Source organism: Lissotriton vulgaris, chromosome 3_1, assembly GCF_964263255.1.
Source record: "Lissotriton vulgaris chromosome 3_1, aLisVul1.2, whole genome shotgun sequence".
In the NCBI taxonomy this organism is placed as follows: domain Eukaryota; kingdom Metazoa; phylum Chordata; class Amphibia; order Caudata; family Salamandridae; genus Lissotriton; species Lissotriton vulgaris.
In genome coordinates, this window is record NC_141689.1 from 341529093 (window position 1) to 341545704 (window position 16612).

The 16612-nt window shown below is 44.4% G+C and overlaps 1 protein-coding gene across 1 annotated transcript in view; it reads left to right on the plus strand.

Moving 5' to 3' along the window:
* WDR70 (WD repeat domain 70) overlaps positions 1 to 16612 on the plus strand; it is a 1742574-nt gene that overhangs the window by 414857 nt on the left and 1311105 nt on the right. The window contains exon 7 of the mRNA XM_086960548.1: positions 8066 to 8219. Within this exon, the coding sequence (XP_086816674.1) occupies positions 8066 to 8219 (154 nt within the window). The remainder of the gene's footprint in view (positions 1 to 8065; positions 8220 to 16612) is intronic.

The following is a 16612-nucleotide window of genomic DNA, read 5'->3' on the forward strand; positions in this document are numbered from 1 at the left end:
CCCCCCCCCAAACAGAGGTGTGCATTGTTGCATTCCTTTGAGCTACTGGGAACACACTGGAGGGAAAATGAAGCGACTCCTTTACATTTCAAAAGAATGATCTTTGATTCAGTGGTTGATCACAAGGAAGGGGCGTGAACACATCTCAGGATGGGAGATGGGGCTGGAAAGAGAATCATAATGAGTGGGGCTAAGATCCTGGAATTAATATTTTGATGCACATATCACATTGGCTGACATCCAGGTGTGATCTCTGGTCACACCCAAGAACTGTGTTGTGGAAGGTCAGTTTCGGAGTCCTGCCCTCTGTGACGGACATCTTTCATGATGGAAGATGATAAGAAGTGCCTACTTCAAAACAAGCAGAACCACAGCGTAAAACTTCAAAGACCCAGACCATAAATAAAATTTGGTGTCTTGAAAAGGACTATAAGAAAGGGAGGCTGAGACCCAAAACGTGGTACTCTGCTAAGCAGCCAAACAGGCTGTGTAAGAAAGGGAAACTCTGCAATACTTCTGCCTGTGGCAAGGACTGGTGGGCCAAGGTCTGTTAGTCTCCATGCTGGATGAGGTGACATAACACAGAGAAACCAACACCACTGGCCCTGGAACCTTGAGCACCAGCGTCTGCCTGCTTGTCAAGATCGGTGTGCCCTGTGAAGAAGAAGAGAGCTTTGGAGGGAGCGATGACCAGTGGGTAGCCCTGCTAGGAGGTGTCCCTGTGCAAGGTGAGAGGATATGGCTGTGCACTGATTGGACCGTAGTCCGTGTGCAAGACTGTTTTCGGTGAACCGTTGTATGCTGTATCAAGCTCTGTAAAATGGTGCTGAGCCCACATGGCCTCTTTGCAGTTACTATGGGGCCCAGGAAGTTTGCTGCTGAAGGCACAGTCGCACAATAGATAATTTGGACTGCAATCCTGAAGAGTCAAAAGGGAACTCTTGAGTATGGCCTATGAGTCTGCTTTCCCTGATGCTTTCACCACTGATTGGGGAATTACCCTGAACTCTTTACACGAAGAAGGGTGGGGCTGGGATTTGCCTGACAGCTACTAGAGTCACAACCTCAAGGGGGATTGTGTTGTATTTTAATGCTGCATCTCTTTGTATGGGTAGATTTAGAAATAAGTATTTGGCTTGACATTGATTTATTGTTCATACTGTTTGCACTTTGTTATGACTTTTGTCTTCATCCTATCGAAGGGAACCTTGACTGCTCTACGACAGCTACCACTGAGAAGTTCAGAACGGTTTCTTGGCCCAGTTGAGTGGGATCCATATTAGGTCGGGTTCCAGGACATCAGGAGTAAAAGACCTCAACATCACGTTTGGGCCCAGTAACCCTATTTTGCATGTGGCCCTCCAAGAGTGGTTCTGATAACTTTTGTTGTCACTAACTGGACATACTCGGGTATTTTAAAATTACTCTATTTTTACTTTTACACATTAAAATATGCCAAATAAGATATTCACAAATTTTACCACGATTTATATGGTCACATTCAACAGTGTTGAAAGAGGCATATGCAAGGAGCAGGTCTGAATGCGCCTAATTTGAAACAGTATTATAACAGTACATTGGATGAAGACTGTGACAGGCTGTCTGCCTTCCAAGATAGAGAGAAATGGTCTGGGGAGGGGGGTGGACTGTCAGGGAGCTGTTACTACGGTTTCAGCTCTCTTTGCCTATATTACTTTTATGGGGGATTTGTTCTCTAAAATTGGGGATTTTTAACTGCTCTATTCCTGTTGCTCGGGGGTGGAAAATATTTCACCTACCCGTTAGGATCACATTGTTCTCCCTGATTTGCGGTGTCCGTCTGTGCAAGCGGACCCGCCATCTTGGTAGTTAGTGCTTCAGCTCTCGGGGACAGATTAGCATAAAAAGCGACGATGGCGCGAATGCGTGCAGCGGGCGTGCCAAAAGCAAGCCCGTCTGGACTCGTCCGCGCTAAGGACGCGCTCAGCACCAGCCATGCTGTCCCTTTAAGAGAAAAAATGGGATCTGATGGAGCCTGTCATCTTATAAGTTATACTAGTGTGGAGCCACACAATATTGGTGAGCTGGGCTATGATAGGGAGGAATTTACATTCGCAGAGACTGCATTCCCGACTTCAGCCTTCTTAAAAGCAGGTATTTTGACTTGTGGGCTGTTAAATGTAAGATCCTTGCACAAACACAGACTGTAAGGCTCTCCTGCGTAAGAGGGGTTTAGCCTCCCATGTTTCAGGTAGAGGACTGCTTTTCTGTAGATAAGCAGGTAGAGGAGAACTATGTATCCCTCTGCTCGAAGATTACTGCGGTTTTAGATTTTATGGCTCCATTAAAAAGTCACATAAAAAGGGGTAGACCATCGGCCCCTTGGTATAATGATAAATTAAATTTTTTTAAATCTGATTGTAAACAGGCAGAGAGGAAGTGGAGAAAGGGATATGAGGATAAGGATAAACACATCTGGAAAACCATGATTGTGTGTTATAAGAAAGAGATTAACAGGGCCAAAGCAGAATACTTCTCCAACACTATTCTTAATGCTCCCAATAGTTCAAGAAGTATTTTTAACATTTTGAATAGCTTAACCAGTCCTGATTGCTCTAAGAATCAGATACCCCCCTCTCAAGATGTTTGTGATAATTTGGCTAGGTTCTTTAATGATAAAATTAAAACTATTATTGATAACCTGGGTGGGGATCGTCAGCAACTTGAGTCTGGGATCATAGACACTATGGGTCTTAGTGGTATTGCTGAGAGTGGTACCAATGCTTCTATTAACAGTTTAGAGAGCTTGACCAACAACAATCTAACGGATTTTGTGCCACTGGCAGTGGAGGACTTTAGTAGGGTAGCCTTAGGTATCCCTTCTGGATCCCCTTTGGATCCTGTGCCAAAATAAATCATCTGGAAAGAGTTTGCGGCAGAGCTGTTCCCTACACTTCGCTAATCTGCAATCAATCTATTTCTAATGGAGTGGTCCCGTCCCACTGTAAACAGGCATTGGTGACACCTCTGTTAAAAAAGCCTACACTGGACCCGGCCTGCCCCAAAAACTAATTTCCCTTTTGCCTTTTGCGTACAAAATTGTAGACCGAGTGGTCAGCAGTACTCTTTCTAATCACTTGGAACAGAATAAACTGCTAGAGGATGTACAGTTTGGCCTTCGGCCTGCCCATGGCACAGAGTCGTCCTTGGTGACCGTGATGGATAAGCTACGGATGCGGGCAGACAGGGGTCAAGCAGCTGTTCTTATTCTGCTCGACCTGTCTGCCGCATTCGATACGGTTAGCCATGGGATCCTGTTGAGAAGGCTGAGGGAGGTGGGAGTGACGGGCCGTGCTTTGAGCTGGTTCCAGTCCTTTCTCTCTGATAGGAGGCAAGCAGTGTCTCTCCCCCCTTACCAATCTGCCTTTAACAACATCACGCATGGCGTGCCAAATGGCTTGGCAAGTAGCCCAATTCTATTTAATATTTATATGAAACCTCCGATTGCGGTCATTATAGAGCATAAAATCAACCTCGTAAATTATGCAGATGACACGCAGCTGATTCTCTCCTTAGAGGAAGATCAGTCGACATCTTTCGAAGTGTTTCATGGCTGCCTGCGTGCCACGGCTCATTGGCTGAGGGAAAACTCTCTGCAGTTTAATGCGGGAAAAACCGAGGTGCTTTACTGCTCAGTGGGTAAGGTTCCTTCTGTGCTGCCTGGTAATTTCTGGCCCACCGATACATCGACCGCCGTGAGGCTGGTAGAGAAGGACCGTATGTTTAAGAACGAACTCACAATAGAGGCTCAGGTTACGAAAACGGTGGGAGGCTGTTTTTCCATTATTAGAACTTTACGTAAAATCTTCCCCCTGCTGCCTCCTCATGCGCGAGCGTTAGTGGTACAAAGTACCATTTTAAGTAGATTAGACTACTGCAACGCATTACTGTTAGTCTCCGAAATATCTTCTGGATAGACTTCAGAGGATTCAGTCAACGGCAGCCAAGCTAGCCCTAGGATGGCCCAGAGGTTCTTCTTTCTCATCGGCCTTGGTGGAGTTGCATTGGCTCCTGCTGAGACAGAGAATCCAGTTTAAGTCTCTCAGTCTAGTGTTCAAAGCTTTGCATGGGTCTGGACCTGCTTCCATGCGGAGAAAGTTCGAGTGGTGTGTTCCAGCAAGAAGCCTCCGCTCCTCATCGGCGAGACTGTTAAAAATACAGAGTCAGGAAAGCAAAATCGGGTGGCAGAACTTTTGGCGTAGCAGCTGCCAGACTTTGGAATGAACCTCCATTAGAATTGAGACAAGTCAGTGATCTCTTTCCTTTTAGAAAGAGACTAAAAACCTGATTGTTTCCCAAAGTCTAACTCGGCTGTCAGCCTCCGGGCACACTTATATACTGTATGCTAGCGCAAGGATGCCTGCTAGGTGATAGAGCACTTTATAAATTAAATACATAAATAAAACAAGTAGAGATTGGCATGGCAGCTGTAATATTAAAGAGATAGTTTATTTGGACTCATGAGTGGAAGTACATCGATACATAACCCTCAGGCAATGTATGAGGCGCACATGGAGTAAAGAAAGCTTATATACACCTTTTACTGCAGAGTAAGCATGGAAGGAAACGTGATGGTTGTATAACCCTTTGCGCAGTAGCCATGAAGATGAAATGAGGAACTAAAATATGTAAAACAGTAACTTACAGTTGTATTGGATTGTTGTTCAAAACGGGATGTAACTGAAATTGAATGTGTGCGAATCACCGCTTGTGAAACGCACTGGAGAATAAAACAAATTGAGGAATCGCTGGATTTGTAGCGGTTAATGGTGTGCGAATCACCGATTACAGCGGTGATCGCAAGAAACGTTGGAGTAAGGTCGGAGAACTTCACAACTTTCTCAAAATGGCCACTGTGTGTGTGAGGTCACCACGCTGTTCACAGAGTGCCTTGCAGGACTTCCTGTTGTCACGCTGCTCCCACAATGCTCAGCGGTTCTGCAGTGTAGCGATGATGAGAGGCTGGAATTATGCCGTGAAGCGTCGCTGTAGATGTAGAGGAGTATGCCGGTAGAACGTTTACATTTGAAAAGAAAGGCTCGAGGAAGAGGAGCTCGAGAAAGAACTGTAAGTTGTAGAATAAATTGTCAAATATTGTATATAATGTCTAACCCACCTTCCGGAACCAAGAACAAAATTCGAGGTGGTCGAGATATATACGCCTGTGGGCTCCAAATCAAACAAAGTTCTAGAGTTAAGTCCGATGAAATCCAGTTGAATAAAATTTAAGGAAATAAAACTTCACCCCACTCCTGGTACCAAAAGTGTGGTATGGGCAAAGTGAAGAATAACTTGCAGATCCAAGTTGATAAGCTGAAGAAAGATTTATTCTTAGAAGTACAACTTGAAGGGAGCCCACGATGGAGGTTGCTAGAGTGACAAACACCAAGCCTGGCTAAAGACGGCTGGAATGCCAGAAACCGGTCCTAGGAAGCTTGTTTCCGGTCCAGGAAAGGCATGGCTTGGCAGTTCGGGCTGGACTGTTCCCATGAGGCACAGGGTCAGACTGATTTGCATATAGCCATGGCTGAACTGGGGTGGCAGAGTGGGCTAAAGAAAGGTGATGGATTAAACCCAGATCTTTTGACTGGGTGTGAGTGTTTGATTGGTTTAGATGCTCCGTCCATCACCACCCCCTTTTGTACTGCTTTGTTCGCCATAAGTTGGCAGGGTATGCTCAGACGTGAGTCCCTTGCTCACTTTGCCACTGGATTCAAGCAAGCCTGGCTGAAGACGGCTGGAATGCCAGAAACCGGTCCTAGGAAGCTTGTTTCCGGTCCAGGGAAGGCATGGCTTGGCAGTTAGGGCTGGACTGTTCCCATGAGGCATAGGGTCAGACTGATTTGCATATAGCCATGGCTGAACTGGGGTGGCAGAGTGGGCTAAAGAACAGTGATGGATTAAACACAATCTTTTGACTGGGTGTGAGTGTTTGATTGGTTCAGATGCTCCGTCCATCACCACCCCCTTTTGTACTGCTTTGTTCGCCATAAGTTGGCAGGGTATGCTCAGACGTGAGTCCCTTGCTCACTTTGCTACTGGATTCAAGCAAGCCTGGCTGAAGACGGCTGGAATGCCAGAAACCAGTCCTAAGAAGCTTGTTTCCGGTCCAGGGAAGGCATGGCTTGGCAGTTCGGGCTGGACTGCTCCCATGAGACACAGGGTCAGACTGATTTGCATATAGCCATGACTGAACTGGGGTGGCAGAGTGGGCTAAAGAACGGTGATGGATTAAGCCCAGATCTTTTGAATGGGTGTGAGTATTTGATTGGTTCAGATGCTCCGTCCATCACCACCCCCTTTTGTACCGCTAACTAAAATGGATGCCACAAACAAAATGGCTTTAGCTCATGCTAACAGTGATCCCTACCAAGTTTCCACAGCCAAATAAGGGTCAATAGCGTCAACAAGGGCTGTTCTTATTAGAACATGACCAAGGCTTATTTGGATATGTCTGGGTGTTATCTGGGGTGGCATGGTGGGCAAAGTACAATGGACCAGGATGCGGCCCTAGTAATTACTGGATGAGATGAGTTCAAGCATGCGTCCATCAATTTTTTTGTTTACTTCAGCGCGATGCCTAGTCTTAACGTGGGTCCCATGCCCATTGTGCCACTGGAACCAAGCTACACTGACTGAAGAACCTCTACGACGTCAAAACTGGTCTTGGGTTGCTTGTGTTTCTGGTTCAGAGAGGTCCTTGCCTGACAGTTCCTGTTGCACTGTTCCTATTTGAGCAGGATCAAGCTGATTATCATATGGCTAAGCCGAATTTGAGGTGGCAGGGTGTGCAGAAAAATTATAGCCTGGTATGCGGCCTTGAGTTACCAGTGGCTAGGATTTATTCAAGTTTCTACCAATCACTTTTACTTTAGTGGTCGATACCTAGGCATTAAAGCAGGAGTGTTCTAAGGGGGAGTGGCGAGAGATAGAGGGGTTGTTTTTTACTTACACAAAGCTTTACGTTTTTCATTCTTGTTAACTATTCAAAATCCGGTAAACGTTAAAAAAAATTGAATGAGTGATTGAAAATATACTGATAAAGCGTGTACAGCTGTTCCCAAAGGGATCGTCCAGACGAGAAGCCAAAACATTATCAGCTATTTAATTACATCTCTCAGAACAGAACCGTCTTTAAACATTCTTTTTTTAATCAATCCAACTTTTGTCTCCTGTAATTGCATTAGCAAAATATTCCAGACCCCGGGTGTCCATATCGAAAAAGATCTGCCACCTAGTCTGGCTTTGATTACAAAAGATCTGCCACCGAGGGTGAATTGAGTTAAGAACATAAGAAGCCTTGGTACTGTGCGCGGTCAGATGCTCCTAATCTCGACCCTTACACACCCAGCCAGCTTCCGAGTCCCCAGTTGTGCTCCTAGTTCGCCGCAAAAGCATGAGTATTGTACTGCATGCCTGTGCAGAGACTTTGTGCTGATTTCCTAATGTCCGACTGCTACCCTTCCACGCTGCATGTGTGCTTCACATTTTACAGGGCCAGAGCCATTGTTTACAAGGATACTCTCGTTGTCAGTTCTATCAGCTGGTTATGGCAAACGTATAGAGGAATGGGAGCTTGATGCTGCTAGAATGAGTCAGTCAGTCAGAATTCATATTTATTTCACAGTTCTTTCTTTCATGCTTTCAGTCCCATTTTTGAACACGTCAATTGCCAGTTTCTTCTTAATATTGACAAGTGACGGGAGCTTTTAGGGGCTGTGGGACTGTGTAACAGCTTCACGATTTAGTTAAGATTATAGTACCAACAACAATCCTTTTTTTATTGTTTGACTCGACACATAAGCTAATTCTTATTCTTTAATGTATTTATGTAAACGGGAGACTTCTGAGCTTCTTGCAATTAGTGTTGAATAAAACGATAATATATTTTGCAGAGCTGAAAAAATGGTATGATTATGTTCACTTTTACTTAGGTGTTAGAGTTCATTGTTGCATCTATTTGTTCTATCAATGCAATTATTTTAATTTAATCGTACACTCTCTTTTGATTTTGTTTCAAATGCAGCCACCAGATCAAGTCTCTGCAGTATAGTAGCACAGGAGATGTTATCCTAGTTGTGGCTGGAAGTTCCCAGGCTAAGGTGCTTGACAGAGATGGTTTCCAAGTCATGGAATGTGTCAAAGGAGACCAATACATTGTGGATATGGCAAAGACCAAGGTAAACATACTCATATTTTGTGGTCATTGGTGTGAAGTCTGACCCTGCTACAAAATTTGTTTTTGTTGATAACTTGAAACCTATGTGACACGTAAACGATCTTTAAATGTGTCTCAGTCTGATTTGCATCTGGTCTTTTTAGACCCTGGATGCTTACAGACTCCCTCACATTCGGAGCTTCATTGTTCACCACTGTCCCAAACCTAAAGAATTCAGTTCTTTCGTATGTGGCCTTCACTTGTTTGAAGTCCCTGTTTCTGTTGTTATGGCAAACATTAAACTACTAGACATTTAGGGTGTCCACCTCCTCCTTGTTATCAGGATCTCAAGCTTTCAGACCTTAGCTTTCTGCCAAATAATTCTAACTGCGGACTTCTAACTTTTGAATACGCTCGACACTAGCCTATAAACCGAAATTGTCCTGTAATCGCTCAAGTGCAACAGGAAGTGGAGCTCACAGTGGCTTAATTCTGCTTCAGGAAGTGACACCACTGAGCCTCCTCACATGAAGTTCCTTCTTTTCCCCTCCCTTCGATATGGATCTAGAGCCCCACTCTAAACTTTCCCAATGTTTTGTCGGCTTCCAAATTGTTTTTCCTAAATGAGTGCTTGGCAAATGTTTAACTCATAGTCCTGTTTTAAAGCATGCCGCACATGCAGTAAGATGCTGTTGGTCACGTAGCCACGGGACATTTGCCTATGGAGCTTAGGATCCAAGCATGACTCCAGTCCCGCAACAAATACTCCCCTGATGCATCCAAAGGCCAATCAGGGATGCTAAACTCTATTACCTTAGCGCATGCAGCAGGTACAGTCTGGTCCAGTTCACTGTCCTCTTGTAAGTCAAAGACAAAGTCAAAAGAAAAGTCTTGTTGCAGCATTCAAACTGTATTCCACTCCCTTCCAGCACTCCCGCTCCAGGGAGAAGTCACTCAGACTGTGTTCCAAAGACCCAACTCTGCCAGGGTGGTTAGCTTCTGAGCCTATTTCGAGACAGATGTCTGTGGTAAATAAAATAATTACCCTGTCGGAATTTCTATACTTAAGGTCATGCATAAAATGAGAGGCAGAGTCCGTGGTGTCCGATTCAAAAGGGCTTTAATTCAGTAACTCGAGTTAAGGGAGAATCGGGTTCCATCACCACTAAGGTTCAGGAAGGATCGTCATCTGAACTTTATTCACAGAGTACAATATTTATACGTTAAACATACATTAACTTGCATAGAGAAGGCGGAGCGCTCCAGGCGGAACAAGTGAAAGAGAGAGATAAGAGCACATGGGCGTGCAAAAGGGCGTGTAAGAAGGCGTACACGTGGGCGTTCACTTGAGGAGTCATAGGTGTGTCATAGGTGGGTGGATACATGGAGGGGGTCTGCGTGGTCAGCTGGAACCTTTACCCTACTTGGGTGCGCCACTTGTTCATGACGTGGAATTGACGTGTAACTGGGGGAAGCTGGGGGGAGCTGACTTTCGTGCTAGTAGAGAAGCCTTGAGTGTCCCGACGACCTGCACTTCTGGTATTATCTGATATCTTGAGTTTGGAGGATGTATTATCTGAATTAAGGGTCGCTCGAGCAAAGGCTGCTCATCACTAAGAGCTAGTGTGTGCATATATTTCTTCGTGCATTGCGTGGGGGCCATGGGCCTTCTATGGATGCGAGTTCTGTAAATCACTTAAATGGAGACAGAAAGGCTAGGCCCTATCTTCTGCAGGCGGGTTATGTTTACCTTCTTCACTAAGCAGGAATGTGTTTCTGTGGAGCAGAGCAGATAACTGTAAGCAAAATACTGTCTTGGCAGGCCGGGCTGGGCACCTCTCGGCTGAGCAGGAAGTATGTGAGAGGTCAGGGATACATAACTAAACTGCAGCTTTCAGAGTGTCAGGAGGCATGGAGCCTGAATTCGGGTCCTGGCTCGGCTGAGCCACAAAACGGGTTTATCTCGACTTTTAAACGTGCACCATGCAAATGCATTGGCAACATAGGCCTCAGTGCAGAATTAACGTTTCTTTCATGAAAGGCTTGGTAACTGACATTCTAATATGAGACGGAAATGCAGAGACATTATTATTACAGGCATGAGAGGGAAAGTGCATGGGTGACATGAACATACATAGGGTACATGCAGGGGACACATTGGCCACGTAAAATTTCTATTTCCTCGTGTCAATACACCCTAAATTCTCCAGGCAATTGACAACTCAGCAGCAGATTGAGACCCTCAAATGGGCAATGCTGCAGCCCTTTCAAAAATGGTTCTGGGTCTTTCTAGTGCTCCTTTGGGCCCAGAGGATCTGTCGGACCTCCAGTCGAACATCCTAAGGCTGGGCTTTCCCCGTTGCTGACTGACCCTCTTGACCAGGCCATGCTTCTATTCCTTTGCTGCAGGCCTCATTGGTTCTGACCAGTTAACCATCGGCTGCTGCTCCAGATGTGCTGGTTTTCTTATCCATCCCTGGCACCGGTTTTTGACCCAGAACTGGGTTTGATTAAGTCTCTGCCTATTTTTGATCTGAACTGAGTCTGACTAGATATCAGCTTATGTCACGTTACAAGATCACTATTAGCAGGCTATGGTCTGAGAGGAATTCCCCCATTATTACAGAGACCTTGAAGCAATGTTCGGTTCTCATTACCAATGAATCCAGGATCTTGAACATGTTCCACTCAGGGAGGATGATGATGAGGTGGTCGATTTGCTCCCCATCACTAAATTGATGCTGGGCTATACCTTGACCTTCAAAGTGCTAGTGCTCTAGATACTTCACCTGAGATTGAATTGGACTTGTCCTTGGTCTACTGAGGAGAGCTTCTGTTTTTCAGTATTGGTACGCATGGCCGCTGAGTATTGGCGTTGAAGTTGCTTACTTTGGAGTCTAAGGGAAACATGCTCATGGAAAAATGTATGAGCAGGTCCGTCCATCTCCTACCCTTTGCTGCCTTTTAAAAAAACAAATGCTTTTGTGGCAACTTAGGCCAAGCTTTGCTCGGTGCCACCAGTTAGTAGTCTAATAGTTAGATGCAACAGGTCTGCCCTTGGGGATCCAGCCAACTTGGTGCAACGTGAAACACCTGAGAGCATAGTGACAAAGGCGTCTGCCAGTACCGTAAACCCCAATGCCTTCCCTACTTAGTCACATGGACAGGGAATCGAAATGCATTGTTGCACTTCGAAAGTAGGGTATTTTACTATGCCAGTGTGACTTCCAGACCCTTGAATGCAGTGTGTATTTTCAGACTTGACATGCTTTCCCTCTTTGTCACAGCGAGCAAGATCTTGCCCAGACTCCCAGATCAGTTTCCTGATATTTTTGCAGACAGGGCATGAAGGCCAAGATGTGGCTAAGTACATCTTGCGGGCCAATCTTTACAACACAGACTGTTTCAGTGGTGCCATGGGCAGCAGTGTCGTGGTGGAACACTTTCTATTTACCTTCCGGCCCTTTGGCCTCACATCTGCCGATTTGGACAGAAGAGTACCAGGTAGGCGCAAATGTTGGTGATTGCAGCCCATCTTACTAGGCCAGGGTTACATTTATTCTCATAATTCGATGACTGGCTGTAGAAGGTGGACTCACCTCAATCAGTCGTGGGCTAGCTACGGATAACTACAGCTTTATGGACTCCCCAGAGGTTTTCCATCAGAGTACCGAAATCCCATCTTAAGCTGGTGCAGAGGATTCCCTTTATAGGGGCTCTCCTGTGCATAGTGGCTTGCAAAACCGTTCTGCCCTCGCAGCAAGACCTGTTAATTCAGGCTCTAATACTGATGTTCAACCTTCTGCCTGTTTTCCAGCTCAGACGATTCTCAGGCGTCTTGATCTTCTGGACTCATGCATCCTGCTGGGGCCTCATGACCAGATGCAAATGCCGGCTCTGCGGTGTAACGAATGTTCCATTCCAATGTTGGGTCTTCAGTGGACCCAAAATTAGGATGTCTCTCGGACATTTGTGTTACAGATGAAACAGCCCTTTCCTCACTGTTTGGACCGAAGAGCAAGGCCTCCTTTGTATTGAAAGTGGTGTTCCCATTCCATGTAAAGCAGTCCATCATCCTCCTTGTGTTTTTTTTCATTTCTTCCACATTGCTTGGAGGAGGAAGAGGGGCTTCATTGGTTGGCCCTTACTTTCCGGTTGATAGGATTGAAGAGAACCAAATGGATGACTACATTTTTGTTGCATTGGCCAGTGCAGAGAAAGGGAGAGCAGTTTGGAAGAGAACCGTGTGCAGGTGGATTGTCCCATCTAACTCTGCTACGACTTGTCCAAGGAGTCTCTTAAGGGCCTGCAGGCTCATTTCACCATTTCAAAGGCTGCAACTCTAGCCTTGCTGTTTTTTTTTCTGGAATAAACATCTGCCAAGTTGCTGCTTGGTTATCTGTATACCTTCACCAGACTTTACTATATCGACTCTCGGGCCCACAAGGAATGAAATGTACCCATTCAGTTCGCAGGTTAGAAATACCCATCAAAAAAATGTCACTTAACCTTTATTTAGCTCTTTCTAGTGGATAATCCACCTAACCAGAAATTCCTCACCTCCTACTCTCATGCCAGTTCTTTGGACTTCACGCCATCTAGATCAGAATGTCTAACTTTAATTGTTGAACAGTCATTTGCCATTTGCTTTGTGTCTGTGGGCGTGGAAGATAGCTTGATAACTGACATTGGCACATATAGTTGTGCTTATATGCACCTGTAGGTCCTCATTTTCAGAGGTGGGACAAGGAAATCACAGAGTCCGATGGCCTCCTCCAGGCGTGAAGGAACTTTTGGATAAAAATTTCCGGATCCAGTCTGATACCCTGGGTATATAAATGGTTAAGAATCTGCAGTTAACTAGAGTATCCACCAGACATGGTGTTACAAAACGTAATAGGACAGTTTTGTGCATTTAGTCTTCGTTTCCGTCCTTTAAACCAAGTTGACTGACACATATAATTATTTCTAACCGTATTGATCAAGTGAGCTGACAGTCTTATAGATTTTTGCAGAATTATTTTTCATACAACAGTTTGAGCCATAATTGACCTCAGAGTGCTGCACATATACAAGGGATGAGCACAGTTAAATTATAATCAGTTGAAAATGGATTAAAAAAATTGCAGGAAAATCATTGAAATTCAGTATTGACGTGGATCGGAGGAACCAGGGAATGGTCTAAATTGCAGGCTTGACTCAAGATGGGTGGGAATAATGTAAGACGCATTTTCGTGTGAGTGGACCATTGGGCGCCGTGAGGCGCGGTCTGAGTGCCAGAAGAGACCAACCTCATGTGTGTACGGAGATGTTGCACTGGGATGAATTCAGCATTAGAAGGAAAGGCTTGTTCCCAAGGAATGTTTTTCAAAAGTAAAGCTCGGGTGTTTCTGAATGCATGAAGGCTGTTGACTGGGTCAGGCTGACCTCAACTGGTAAAGTATTCCAGATTCTCAGGGTGTAACCCAATATAATGGGCTTGCCCGTTGTTGCCTTTCACAGTATGGAATTTCAAGACTTGGATTCTTTGCTACGTAATGCACAAGAGCCGCCGAAAAGCATAAGCATGATTTCAAGATATTGTAGTGTGTTTACGTGAAAGGATGTGTATCTTTTGGCACACTGTCGGAATAATGTTGGGAGATTGAACAACGATGATGTGGTTGTAACAGCAGGTGTTGCTGGGGTGAGTCTGGCAGTTTGTAGTATACATTTCATCAAGACGATTTCAGAACGCCTTTCAGCGTGTCTTTATTTACAGAACTCTAGACATAACGAGGCCCTGTATAATATTCTATGAGTGAACTTACAGAATGAAGTCTTCTGGTCATTTAGCACACAGGTGTTCATGAACTTCCTTCACAACTTTCAAATAAATAAGCAAGTCAAGGTGACATTTCCACTTGAGCGTGGTACCCATTTATTGTGCACTAAACGGTATACACCCGTTACAACGCATCTTTTACAACTACCTACTATTACAACGCATCTTTTACAACGCATACCATTACAACGCATTGCGCTGGGGGGCGCTCTAGGATAGGGAATAAGTATAATTTACTATCCAACATCTTCCCTAGTGTCCACGGGAACTGGAGTTAGAATAGTAAATTATACTTACCACTATCCAGCACCTCAAAGCGCTATGCGTTGTAATGGTATGCGTTGTAATGGTCGCGTTGTAATAGTAGGTAGTTGTAACGGTATGCGTTGTAACATGGTACATCCGCACTAAACACCAGATTTGGCAGATCACCTTTGCAGCATGGCAGCAATACAGCTTTAGATGGAGAAGTTAGGCGTTTTAAGTGTAAATAGCAGTGTGACATACAATTCTCTATAGTTTCCAGGCATTAAGAGGCAGCAGCGAAGTACTTATTGGCCAAGACTTCCATTGTGTTCTTATTGTCGCCTCCATTTTGGTGGATTTAGGAATACATGTTTCTGACTATTGTTGCCAAATGTGTGACATTGACATTAAAGCGCTGTAACTTGTAGAGATGGGTGATGATGAGAGTGAAAGTTGTAAAGACCATTTATTTATTTATTTATTTATAAAGTTGGTTCTGGCTGAATTCTTTTCCCCCAAAATGAAGACCTGCCAAAGTTTAAGATTGTTTGGGATTTTACATTGTTGCATAGAAGTACATAAGTAGAGCCTTGGTTACCGACAGCTGTAACTTCCTCTAGATAGCAGACCTGGAAAATAAGATTCTCTGTTCCGTTGTCTTCTATTAAAAGTGGTATTTGCTGAAAACTAGATATGTCACTTACTAGAGAGATGGACCCTGGAAATGCAATTATATACTTTCCTATAGAAATGGATGATGAGAGCTGCATGTGCCACAGTTTTGTCATGAAACAGAATGTTGGCACTCTAGTTCATTCATTCATTAATCTTTATTTTGGTTGAAAAAAACATTAAAGCTGCATAATAACAATGCATACATAGTGATTACTAAAACACAGTTAAAAATACAAAACATTCCATTGGTGCCGCGTTAGACAAATGCAGTTACCAAAATAATTTCATTTGGAATTTAAAAAACGGCGATTAATATCAAAAAATAAGATATGATAAAAATGCTAAGCTTACAGACCAATTTAATTAAATCATTGAAGAGAATATAAAATCTCGGTCGGGTTAGGAAGCTGCAAGTACTGGAAAGGTACATGTATATGAATGGAGCTTTCTCTCGTAGAATCTAAAACAGCAACAAAAGTGCAAGTGCTTTAAAAGTGTTTATAAGCGACCTTAACCCCTTGGCCGCGGAGGTAATTCCGCGGCGGCGCTGGAGGGTGTGGGGGGTGAGCGCTGCGCTGCCATGCTCGTAACGGAACCACGCCATCATGAGTCACGGGCGAGCTCTGCTCATGATGGCGTGGTTCCTTCACGACTCCTCCCACTCACTAATTCGCCCGTACAGGCAGGGAATCAGTGCCGCATGGGTGGAGCGGACGCAGCATGACGGAACCACGCCATCATGAGCACACGCCGCCCATGGCTCATGACGGCGTGGTTCCGTCATAAGTAGAGATGGGGTTAAGCAGCACGTAGCATACAGACCAATATAATTAAAACATTGAAGAGAATACAAAATCCAGGTTGGGCTAGGAAGATGCAAAATACTAGAAGAGTACATATGAATGGATAAAGCTTTCTCTCATAGAATCTGAACAGCGACAAATGTGCAAGTGCTTAAAAGGTGCTTATAAGCAACCTTGAGCAGCAAGTAGCATACACAGCAATATGTTCTGCCTAATCTCTAGACCATTCTAAAGTGCTGATGCAGGAAGGTGCATATTAAAATGTAAGATAACACATACAATTGGTGCTCTAGTTGTACATTAAAACACTGTTGGAAGCTGCAATAGAACACTAAGAAATCAACTGATAGGCAGCTGAGGTTGTTGGAATTACACAGTTTACTCAGCGTATTGGACTTTGTTCTCACAAGGCTGAAGAAGATACTCTTTGTGGCCTCACTTTAGCTTCTGGAACCCCTTCCATAACCTCTATAAGAAAATCATGAGCGAAAACAGAGGGTCAGTATTGTTCACAGGGTAAAATCACTTTAGAACATACCAGAATTCCTAAAATCAGTATGGTAGCACCAACAAATAATTTATATTGTGACTAAAATCTGTTAGCAGCCTTTATATGTGCTCCTTTTTATGACTCAACAACTAGCATTCACTACCGTCCATTTCAATGGGTTCTTTGTCCCGGAGTCCTGTAATGGCTGCAACTACATATTGTCAGGTTGTGGCAAGTCAATTAGAATTGACTAGTCCCCTTTTACAGTGGCCAATCAGCCCATATCTGGATGCCAACTGTCCAGCTACCCTTTTAACATCTTGACCACAGAGTACCTCTGTAAAAAGTGAATTTCCAGAAGCATACTGTCTGAATAA